This window comes from Galendromus occidentalis, unplaced genomic scaffold, assembly GCF_000255335.2.
Source record: "Galendromus occidentalis unplaced genomic scaffold, Mocc_1.1 scf7180000075612, whole genome shotgun sequence".
NCBI classification, from domain to species: domain Eukaryota; kingdom Metazoa; phylum Arthropoda; class Arachnida; order Mesostigmata; family Phytoseiidae; genus Galendromus; species Galendromus occidentalis.
The window spans coordinates 1,975,248-1,986,944 of record NW_003803602.1 but is presented as its reverse complement, the minus strand read 5'-3'; the positions used below and the strand labels follow the sequence as shown (position 1 = coordinate 1,986,944).

Below are 11,697 nucleotides of genomic sequence, written 5' to 3'. Positions count from 1 at the left end.
GTGACGATTAATCGACGGATCGTCAAGAAGGCGGTCGACGGTTCAGGTATCCGCACACATGAGATGAGAGAAGAACGCATTATCCAAAGTTCCCACAAGCAGTTTCCAAGGTCTCTGGCGTTTATTTGAAGCGGAAAACTCTATTTTCGATTGAGAATGTCATCCGCGGCGGCGGCGTCTTTCAATAGTTTTCTTGAGATTCGTGTGCCGAAACGAACCGCCGGGACTCCTGTTTCTTTTCTTATCGAGGCTTCAGATTTTTGATTTCGTAGCATGCATTGGGAAATACGGGCCGTCCGATTTATATGCCCATCCATGAGTAAGACCGAATGAAGCCCCTTACTCCATACGGATGATGCCTCGGAGGTTCCGGGCGGGAACACCTTCTCGGTTTCGCGGAAGAGTTCTTGCTCCCTCGATGGGAAGTCTCCCTCTGAAGATAGTTGAAGAAGTCAGAAACCGGAGCTTGAATAAATAATGGCCATTAAGAATCTCCAGACTCCTGCATTCAGTCGAGCTACTGGCTCGAGGTTCTATATTTAAAAGAGAGCGAGATGAGGGTATCACCGGAGCAATTTCGCTCCAGATCCGCTCTTCGAGGGTCGCATCGGAGGAATTGGCAGCAGTAGTAGTTCTGCGGGCCGACTACAGATCGATACGCCGCCAATCTCCGTCGAATGCGCGAACGTGGCCAATCGACAGCGCACTTGAGAGACTTCTATCACGCACCACGAGCCTGCAAGGGCATTCGCGCGACATGCCGCGTGACCGACGCTCGATAGTGTTGTTGCCCCGAGAAATGATATCTTAAGGAGAGATGGACGAAGAAGAGCTGTTTCGACGAAGTGGATTCCTAGTCATCGGAGGAGGGATCCCAACTATTCTCACGAATCGAATCCTCTCGTTGAATATGCGCATGCATAGAAGTATCGTGGACTCACTCTTCCCGTTTCCACATTGAACGGTGCTCTCCCAGGAACTCCACGAGCTTGGACGATCCCTGTTTACAGAGAAGAGTCAATCTGTTATCATGCGACATGATCGGAGGATATAGAGCTGAGAGTCCGCTCGAAAATAGTGATAAGATGGTCTGTCGTAACTTGAGGGAGGGTGCCGTCTCTATTGAGCCTGGGAACATAGCGAGCCATGTGAATCTTCTCTGTACCGATGGGGGGCGATATTTCAATGACGCCAAAGCAAATCACTCTTTCCAAGTCGGAAGGTCCCTCGGTTTATGTGGCGTGCTCAAGTCCTGCATGGAGCTCCCCCGTTTCTCCATGCAAGGTCAGCCGATCCCGTCGGCGACTTTCTCTTTGTCGACGAGTGCTGCGCTCTGCCACGTCCCACACTCGATAGCACTTGAATTAAGAATCGAACCGAGAGGCCTTAGGAGCCCCGGCACTCAATGTCACTCGAGGGGGAGCGAATGAATCGCAAAAGCTCCCCGACAATCGGAATTCGGGTAATTATGTTATGAATTGAGAATTCATTCCTGTAAACCATGTATCCCCCCGCGATTCCCACTACGGTCCGCTTTGGAATGAGTGAGTGAGCGATTTTGAGTGGGTTGCTCCCGTGCCACGCAGCCGGAGATCGCGCTCGAAACTCGAAGGGAATTCTCTTTCCAGATCGCTCCCTATGACGGGCTGGTGGAGGTTCGGGAGGAAACGAAACGACCCTCGCCTCCGTCCTCCCTTCCGTCGCAAGGCGAGACTCTCGCAAGGAGACCGAATCACGCGCCGGATCAACCGGAGTAGAGGCTGTGGTGTTCAAAAAAGCGCTTCATCGAGACACGTGAGTTTAAGAAGGGCCATTACGCGTATTCGACAGATTTTCAGCGTCGAAATGGACGCTCCCAGGTACTACATCGATGTGGATTGGCTCCCAGCTTCGTATTAACAAGCCATTCATTACGGCGAGATACATGTTTCTCTAGCGGTTGGAAGCCGGCTGACCCCGCCACTTTCCCGGCGGGTTTCCTTCTATGAGGGATCCATTATCTAGTGTAAGATAGCAGAGGGAACCCACGAGGGGCTACTCCGAGGTGACTCTGTGCTTGATGGCGGCAGAGACAGTTTCTCGGAAATGTCGACGACCGGCTTCCATCTCCGTGGATAACATCCGACATGTTCGCTCCATCCAGTCAGTGGATTTTCCCGCAGAAACCGCGAAGCCTGGGGATGCCCCATACAGTGCTCGCCAGTAGGAATTTGATCGGCTGATCTCTCATTCCGAGTTCGATATGTTCAGAGGTCGAGATCAGTGACTTCAATTCGGCGGGGTATGTCTCCGAAATTCTATCGCTGCAAATGAATCGAGCCGGCTCGACGGTGTCCGGGAGTGTTTATCTGTGACAATATTCTCGTATTTATCTTTTCCCGGAGGACTCGTACCGATCGCGTTTCGTGAACATCGAATGACTCTGTGATCCAATCTTGAACCAGGGTGTTGGGAAGCAGTTCATTTGAAACCGTTCAAGCTTTTTCCGAGCTTGCGAAACTCTAGCGCATGCGGAACGAAGCCTCGTCGTTCCCCGGAGCTAAACCCCCACACGCACGAAACATGAATTTCGGCCCGACTACCGATTCGACATGAGCTGTTTAGCTCAGAGAAGTGGGAGAGCAGGCGAAAGATTGAGGGCAGAGCGGCTATCGGCCCTTCTTGATGCCAGGCTCGAGCGAATTCTCGACCTTAGTCATTTGGAAGCGGATGAACTCGTCCGAGTGAACTCCATCCTCATGACTCACGTCATGTTCGTAGCTGTGGTCCATTTCATCAAGGGAAGCAGGAGATCGGAGTTTGATGATAATTGTCTTGATGATGTTGCAGGACTATCCTTCCTCGGCAGATAGAGCCGGGTAGCTTTCCCGCTCAAGCGACCCCTAGACAACGGGCTCATCGTGATCAGAGCCCGAACTATATCTCGAGCGGAGAGCGTTCAACAACTCAAAGGTGAGCTATGGCCGAGACGCCTGATGTGGCTATCAGATCTCTATGCGGACGCATAGGCTATTTTCGAGAGTCTTGGTTGCGCATCGTCCAGTGTCAGGCGTCTCCGACGAGACCGCTTCCGGCTCCGAGATGCTCGAGGAATCGTCTCGTATCCATCTCTCTGAAGTCGACCGAATTTCTGTCCTTACCGCGTGGCCCGGACTCCTCGTCTCGAATGTCATAATTCAAATCTACGCTGGTCCCTCATGTCTGATCCGAATCACAGAAGAGGTACAGCCGAGACGATCCGGCAGGAACTCTGCACACGGGTGAAATCTTCTATCCTCAACGTTTTCTCTAAAATGTCAATGCACTCGATATTCCACCTGTTATCCCAAGGGTTTCTGGACGAACTTGTTTCGGAACATCCGGTATATGTAGCTGATTGCACTCATCCTTCGTCGTGCACCGCCCTCGGAGTTGGGATGACGGATGGAGACCCACATTTCTAGATCTAGAGAGTCTTAAAGTCTCAGTATTGAGGATAGCGGCTGCGTAACTCAATGCGTATGTTTTGTTTGCCGTCGACCAGACCTGCGGTCCTCCGCCGACCGGAGAACAGGCGCACCTCAGACTTTCACCGCGCGGAGCTCAGATATTATCCGCTGATCACACCCGCGGACGAATCTCTGACTCCGAAATTGGGTGGTCATTTCTTCCCGTGGATTGGGAGCCCGTGGCCGGCAATTCGTCAGTCAGATGAATATTCGTACGGCAAAATCTTCTCCCTTCGATTGTAGAAACTCGAACTGGCGATTTGGCTTCAAGTCAAGAGTGAAATCGTTCGTCCTCGCCGATCGAGAATCGATCTAACTGGCGCTCTCAGCTGTATAAAAAGAGCTGAGAACTTCGGTTGAGCGACAAACGCGATAGACGCACACACCCCGATGGTTTTGAAGATTACCGCAACTTCCTTTCCATTTCAGATGAAGGGAGCCGGCTCAGCATCCGGCAATCCTTCGGAATGCCTCCGTCTCTTGCAGACAAGCAATGTTTTTCTGGCGCTTTTCACGCTGGTGAGATTCCCCTGTTTCAGCTGACATTTCATCTTCTTTCCGAGGACGGTCAATAATTCACGAGCGATTTCCGAACGAGATCCCGACGTATTGTATCTCTTCTCGATCGCACACGCAAAAAATGCGCGTACTCGGACACTTTGTCATCTATGTCATCAAGTTTTCCTCTCTATAATAATTTCGCTTGTGACATTCCTCAGGGCTTCGTGACCGCCGTCTTCGGCCCGACACTCAATGAATTGAATGATGTCTACCACGAGAGCATCAAGAACACGGTCCAGCTTCTCTCCTTGCGAGGCTTCGGAGTCTTCGTCGGTGAGTTGCCTCTGTTGTTCGGGAGACGCTCGATTATTTCCCACTTCTTACTGGAGTCCGCGGACGGACGACAGGTCGAGAGGGCATGAGTCGAGAGAGGATTGGTGCTCCTTGGAAGCGTTTTCGGGAGCAATGAGAAGAGTAATACCCAGGCCCTTCGATCGTGAAATGTGTTATCCAGCCAGATTCAGATTGGGACCCAAGAACTATCGGCATGAGATCGCAAGGGTCGGGGAATCTCGTTCGAAAATATATTCAATCAACCGATCTTATTTGAAAAGATACCTCGAATTCCCCGCAGGATCGCTTTTGGGCAGCTCCATATTGTACAGATTCTTCAACGGAAAAATATGCCTAGCGTTAGCGATGATCCTTGGAGGGTTTTTCCACGCTATCATACCCGTTCTCCCGAGCTTGGCACATGCCGCTGCAGCCACGTTAGCCGCTGGGACTTGCGTCGGAGTACTCGAAACTGGTATGGTAGACCTGAAGTGACCGATTGTTCATCCCCCACTCCGCTCCGGATAAATTATCCGTTCCTCAGCGGAGCTCAAGCTCCCAGATGGAAGTCTCGGGCGGAGTTCACACGATTCCCGCTTTCAGGAGGCAATGTATGGCTGGTACAGCTGTGGAAGGACAAAGTTGGTCCCGTTTTCCAAATGTATCATCTCAGCTACGGAATTGGCGCGTTGCTTTCCCCGGTCATCGTGGAACCTTTCCTCCGAACTGAGTGAGTAGTCGAAATTACTGGAATCGGAAAGAAATATTTTCGTTCATCCTACGCATTCCTTCCGATGTGCGTGAGAGCGCCCTGTCTGATTCCGACTTTCTGTCGATTGCAGAACCCACGGTCATAATGCGACTGAAGCACATACTGACATAGCTGCCGAGAGCGTGGTCCATGTGCCCTTTTTGATATTCGGATCGTCGTACGCTCTGGTCGGAGTGCTGATGCTGGTGCTCTTCTTCTTTGACACGTCGAATGTCACTCAACAAACCCCCAAAGACGATGGGAAGGGAACGAAGACGAACAGTGCATTCTTCGAGGTCAAAATAGTAGCGCATCTCATCCTCTTTATCTTGATCCTGGTCGCGGTGGAAAACCAGATCGCACAAATGCTCAGTGTTTACGCGATCACCAACGAAGATCTGGATTTCGATGAGCACTCGGCGTCGTATCTCCTCGCCGACTATTGGGCGACCTTCACAATAGGTCGAGTGATAGCAATTTTCATGGCCTTTAAACTCCTCCCGTACACGATTCTCGTTATCAGCAACACGGTTTGCGTCATCGGGACCTCGATCCTGGTGATCTTCGGCATGACGCAAAACTGGTCTCTTTGGGTCTCGATCGGTATCCTGGGTTTCGGCCTGGCTCCGTGTTACGGCGCAGCAATGTCGTGGGCTGTCCGCTACGTGAAGCTCCGATACGTTCACATGACCCTCGTCCTCGTGGCCTCCTGCACAGGTCAGATGATCCCACCCCTGACGGTGGGCTGGAAAATTGCGACCAATCCCCGCGTATTCGTCTACGCCATCGCGGGTTTCATGATCATCCACACTATCAACGTGTCTCTTATGTATCTGAGCACTAAAGGAGCCGTGGCACAATCCGATAAAGAAGTCGAAGCCAATCCAGCGAAAGAAGTCGTCGATCTACCGGATCAGTGATCGGGACTAATCGCTGATTGTGGAAAATAAGCGGCTCGGCTAAATTCAAGCAGATGCCGGAGCAATTCACTGTTGAGATGAGCAAGAATCCACCGAAGTTGGCTGCGCCGGCCAGGAACGCAGCTGGGACAACCGCATCTTCGTAGGATTTCTATAGCGCATAATATTATAATCAATCGATTCCGAAACGCATAATATTTTAGGGCGAATGATCCTTACTTAGCACCAAAGATGGAATAAGCGAGCGGTAGCCGTTGATTTTAAGCGAGTGAAGAAATTTCGATGCCTACAGTTTCACGCTCAATGTACAAGCATAGTACAGTGCAATTCCGTGCACCGTCGATCTAGATGCTAAAATGATAGTGACAATAATAATCTAATAATGAATGATACGAGCCGTGAGGTCCTGAGCTCCGAGGGCGGTCTCAGCAGTGAATTTATGAATTCACTCAAGAAAAGCAACGGATATGTTAAAGGGAAGCATTGTTGACGGAACCTAGACGAATCTTCCCGCAATTCCGATTAATCCTCTGCATATCAAAATGCTCAATAAGTATCCGGAACAAGGTGTAGCCCCAGGCTACGATGAGGGATGTTCGCTCGTCACTAAATAAGATTCCCGAGGTCGTCGGGGACTTCCTTCCTCTCTTAAACGCAATACTTCTCGCGAAAACGAAGCATCACAACTCACAACACGTCTTCCGGCTTCATCAAGCGATTCAGAAATTTTCAGCGAACTTCCCCAGCTCAGAAAAATCGTGGATTCACCTCAATCTTGTCTCTACATCTTCTAGCAAAGCAGCCAAGATATCGGTCATTTTGTATACAGATTCAAGATTGTCAATAAACTCTCTGAGAGTCCATTCAGCAAGAAGGGTCTCAGGGAGGTAGTCCGACTCCTAGGAGAATACACTGTTTCCGTCGAAGGACCGCGATATTTATTCAACCAAGTTCGAAGCAGCACAAAAGGATATCTGAATAATCATGCTACGGCAATCGGAAGGTGTGTTTTCGGGAGCTGCATACTCTTTGTGGATCTGATCCAATCATTTGGGAGCGATGTAGAAATATTGGACTCGAACACTCGCTTTCTCCTTCGTGGGTCCTGACCAGAGCTGTGCGCCGCGTCACGAATTCGCCGGAGACCGCCGCCGTGCCCAATCCTCATGGAAAGTAACAGAGAACCACGAGGAGAGAATGGAAACTCGGTTCGAGGTACTGAGCTCGCACGAGGATGCGGAGACATAGCATTCAAATGAGACGATCCCATGGCGCACAGCTCTGGTCTTGAATCCCTATACTTCTCACCTCGCAGGGGACTCGGGTATCAATCGGCTCTTTCCTCGAGGCATCGTCCGCCCCGCTCTCCAAGAGTTCCTCGATCCGCTGCTGCGGACTGCAGTGTGACGCCGTCTCAGACCCGGAGAACGCCGGGTCTTTTCCCGCGTCATTTTGGACCTGCGTCATTTTTTCTCGCGTCATTTTGGGCCGGCGTCATTTTTTCCCGCGTCTATTTGGTCGCGTCATTCTGGGCCTGCGTCATTTCGGACTCGCGTCATTTTAGTCGCGTCATTTTGGTCGCGTCATTTTTACCACCTCCCGGAGAACGCGGATGAGAATGTCCGGACCCTTCTCGGAGATCTTTGCGGACCATCGGCAACCCTACAATGAATGGCCGATGCACATCCATCGGAGTCTAACCGATGGAGTTTCACAGCAGCTCAACCGCGGATCGATGAAGCTCAGAGACTGAAATGAGCCGACAGTTTCCATGCGCACCTTGCGACAGTTCTTTCTGTTGGTCGCCCACCACTGCTCCGGACCTAGGAAGTGCGAACGCTCGAAGTCCACGGAGGTGATACAAGCGCGCTTCCGCGTGTCAGGCCGTCCAGACCCAGGCCGCAGAGATCATCACCCGAGCACCATCAGCACCCAAGCAAGGAAAGCTGTCGTCTTTCGACGCGGCGGGATCTTCTGGGCGTGACCTTCAGACCTCAACGGAGGACCGATGGCACGTCGAGGGATCGATCAGCGCTAAATCGTCCCGCGTCCAACGGACCAACGCAATCCATGGTAGAATGAGAGGAATCATTTTCGTTTCCTGTTCATCGAGGATACAATTCTGCCCATCGTGGAGTCGAGGTTGGCGTTCGGGAGAATAATCTGCGTGAGGAACGACATAATGCATATTAGAGAAATCCACGGAACGTGTGTTAGGAGAATAATTCCGTGGAGCCAGAATGGCTTCAGAGAAATAACACTCATCATTATTCATCAGCCCTGTTGAGCTTATTGAGTTTTGATTCATCACGGTAGCATGCCGACGCTTGCCTCTCACTATTCTAGGTCTAAAAAGCTAGAATTTCCGCACTCACGTCTCAGAAGCTTCGTCGGGGAGTCCATGCGTCGGGGAGCCGATACTCTCGAGAGCCGTTGGCACTGAAACCATAGAAGGAATCATGAGTTTTCCGAAGAAGGAAGAATCGACTGACATGATCTTCTGCTTCCGCAGATTTCAGAGAAAGATTTATCATCATATCTTCTCAGCCCTGTTGAGCTTATAATATTGTTATTCATCATAGAGCGTAGAGAGTGACCCCGCTGTCGGGAGAAATTATTCACGGAAACCTCAGCTTTTCCACTTACCCTGTGAGCCGGTAGGCATTCGTTTCCATCCCAGAAACGAGGCCATTTTACTTGTGAAAAGTCGAGCACGTGGTGCTCTCCCGCGTGGTTTGCGCCCGAAAGGAACGTAGTTGGCACCGACCGCAGCACCGACGATGATGGCGGACACACACAATGAGAGAGTGTAAACATCTCTCTTCGACCGGCGAGCAGCGAGGGTGTTATTATGACGACGACCACGTGCAGGCGGCTCAGCTGATGAAACACGACGGTACCTCCGATATCAGAAGCCATTCAGATACGCTACTAATGATGCACGAGTTCGGGATCAAGATCGGGTGTCCGGGGACAGGGAATCGATTCTGGGCAAAACACACTCGAATACTTAACACGAGGTGCGTATGCAAGTCTATATGGGCGACCATATACAAAAGCATACAATAACTGGTTAGATCACTCTTGGACAAAGAAAAAACGTCCAGCCTATGAATTCAGCGGTTTAGTTCGGCGAAATGCGTCGTTTCTTCTGCGACCGGAATTCTTTCAAAACTGGCCTAAGCTCAAAGCTCTTTGACAATGACAGGTCAGGGACTTTGAACCTCATGACTGACTTCGAAGCCAGGCATGCCACCCTTCCCTGGGCCGGTTCCGGATGCGGGTTTTCTTCTCGTCAGGCTGATCAGGGATGATCGAGCTCCCTTGGCTCGATCCCATCACCATCGAACACTGTAGATGTAGATTACCCCTTACCCCACATGGGAAACCGAACCCCATTAGGGAGCGGCTGGAAACAGGTGAATTTTAGCCAGAGTGTGTGCAAGGCGCATCGAATTTTCATCGTGAGCTTCGGCGCCGAGTTGATCGAGGAGCCCGGATTTATCACGGTATCTGAGATTCCTTATTCGTATTTGACCCGGTGGGGGAAAATTTAATTATAATTTCATTGAGACCAAAACCGAGTCAGCCCATCGATCGTCGGAGAACGAGCGATGAACCTGATTCATGGACGCTGCAGAATCTCTGGACGGAGCGCTAAGAACACGCTTTCTCTGGAAGCGTCAAACCTCTATGTTATCCGAGAATTTCCCTGACGTCTGGCACTCTCATCCTGATTGAAAAATCAAACAATAGTCCGCCAATCAAGCCAAGAAATCGATTCGGCGGAGGGTATCGCTGCGACAGCGAGATATCGTCTTGTACACTCAAGGGTGACATTTATCTTACCATTCAGAACTGGCTCCGGATGAAAAGGAGACAGCCTTTGTTCTTTAAGGAACTCGTCTATCCGGCGCTCCCGATCTCCGCTTGTTGGATGCTCCCCATCGGTTGTCGCACCATTTATCGGCGCCACTCTGTTGTTTGATGATGGACTCCGCCTTTTTCTCCCGAATGAGCAACGAGTCGACGATTCTGTACGGAGACGTAGTTCCCGGAAAAAAGCCTCCGGGAATAGTCTCAAAACGCTGCTACTCCGTCTTGCATTCAATCTCGGGGAAATGTCTCCGGCATTGAGTTATGTGTGCTCGAGAATACGGAGCTCGTTCCAGGGGAACTGTATGTTCAGCTGTCCACGAAAGAGCCCGCATGGCGCTCAAGCGACGCGCCCCGAAATCCTTGGTCGCTCCAATTCGAAGACTGTTCGTCCCTGTCGATGCGTCTTTTCCCCTCCCGGACGTCGTCGTCGTTTCGATCCTCGGATCTCGGTTTTTCCCTTAGGGTTTTTCTTCTCTTCGTGCGACGCTAATTGACTCTGATGGCAACAATCAACGCTAATCCTCTCAGCGGTTGCCTGCCTTGAATGCTGAAGCGACGAGAATGCACAGCACCGGGCGACGCAGCGACGGACTCAAAAGTCGATCGAGTCGCTCCATTCACTTTTCGACTGAGCCGGATGCATCTTAGAGCCGTGGAGACCTGGGACTCGGCGAGGAGGACCCGAGTTGCGAATCGTACCAGACAATATTCCCCGTATAGCAAATTCTCTGCGATTCGATCCGAATCGATTCGGTCTATCTCGTTATGGATTCAACGAGATCCGCTGCGAGCTGATGACGTGAATTGCACTTGCTGAGTTCCAGCTCTGTGACTCGGGTGAGAAACTCCCGGAAAGAAACATTTGCGGTGAGTGCGTAGACAAAGCGTTTCGCAGCACTTCGCCGCAAAGTATAAACGACAGGTTTGGGGACATCAGAAATCACCATCGCTTACATCAACCACCGAGATCGGTCGACAACATCCAAAAACGATCATCTGTCATTTATCCGCAGCTGTGGCTCGACTCCAACCGCTCAGGCGAATCTCCCGCTCTCCAGGGAAGGGGAGTTCGGAACCAGCACCGTTTGTATCGACTCCATGGATTCGCGCTCGGGAACCGCTTTACTGTTTAGAAGAAAGAGCGAGCAGATCTAGATTCCCGGAGCCGAGCCGGATACCGAATCGGGATTTAGAAACTTACCGCGACTTCTGACATCTTTCTCGGATTTTTTATCGACTTTCCTTCCACTGCGAACGAGGAGGCTTTCGTCGCGTATCGAAGCCTCGTTGAGCCGAGCTGTAGCTCTGTTCCTTCACTGCATGAATGATGGCGGCCCTGCCTCGGTCGGATCGACAGTAAAGCATCCATCGGTACTTTATCCTTCATCAAGGTTATGTATGTGATGGCCGAGGACTTTCTGATATAGGAGATAGTGCCGATGGCACTCCCTGGACCCATACGCTGTTCTTCATCTTGATCCATGAGAGCGACTCCCCATCCCAGGAGAATCCGAGCGAAGGACAACGCATTCGCCGCTCAGTCGGATCGGGAGGGCTGGTCGCAGGCGCCTGCACTCGCGTTCGTTGTTCTTACTTTATGGGATTAGGCAAGGAGAAAGGATACACGCTGCTCGGGAATGACGAGCTCGGCTGCAGGACCGCATGCACGCCTCTGCACTCTGGACGACGAAAATGGACCACTATGAACGCGAAAAAATGTGGGGAACGGAGGTAGAGATTAGGCCACCAGCTCCTGGAAACTACGAGTTCGCCGCGAGGACTTTGGCTCGAGCTGTGGGTGAAAGTAAGCGAGGGCATGGAACTT

At 51.2% G+C, this 11,697-nt stretch overlaps 1 protein-coding gene across 1 annotated transcript; it reads left to right on the top strand.

The window, feature by feature from the left end:
* Positions 1-1,712: 1,712 nt before the first annotated feature.
* Positions 1,713-6,905, top strand: LOC100908672 (sodium-dependent glucose transporter 1B). Its single transcript, XM_029111719.1, has 6 exons — positions 1,713-1,794; positions 2,830-2,952; positions 3,918-4,007; positions 4,208-4,797; positions 4,926-5,052; positions 5,165-6,905. The coding sequence occupies exons 4-6, from the start codon at positions 4,251-4,253 to the stop codon at positions 5,991-5,993; spliced, it is 1,503 nt and encodes a 500-aa protein (XP_028967552.1). The 5' UTR covers positions 1,713-1,794; positions 2,830-2,952; positions 3,918-4,007; positions 4,208-4,250; the 3' UTR covers positions 5,994-6,905.
* The last annotated feature ends 4,792 nt before the right edge of the window (positions 6,906-11,697 follow it).

Excerpts from the sequence above, each read along its gene's own strand:
- LOC100908672 (XM_029111719.1), top strand. The coding sequence starts at position 4,251 with ATGATGTCTACCACGAGAGCATCAAGAACACGGTCCAGCTTCTCTCCT. Across the intron at positions 4,798-4,925 it reads CGTCGGAGTACTCGAAACTG|GAGGCAATGTATGGCTGGTA; the intron begins GTATGGTAGACC and ends TCCCGCTTTCAG. Across the intron at positions 5,053-5,164 it reads GAACCTTTCCTCCGAACTGA|AACCCACGGTCATAATGCGA; the intron begins GTGAGTAGTCGA and ends TGTCGATTGCAG.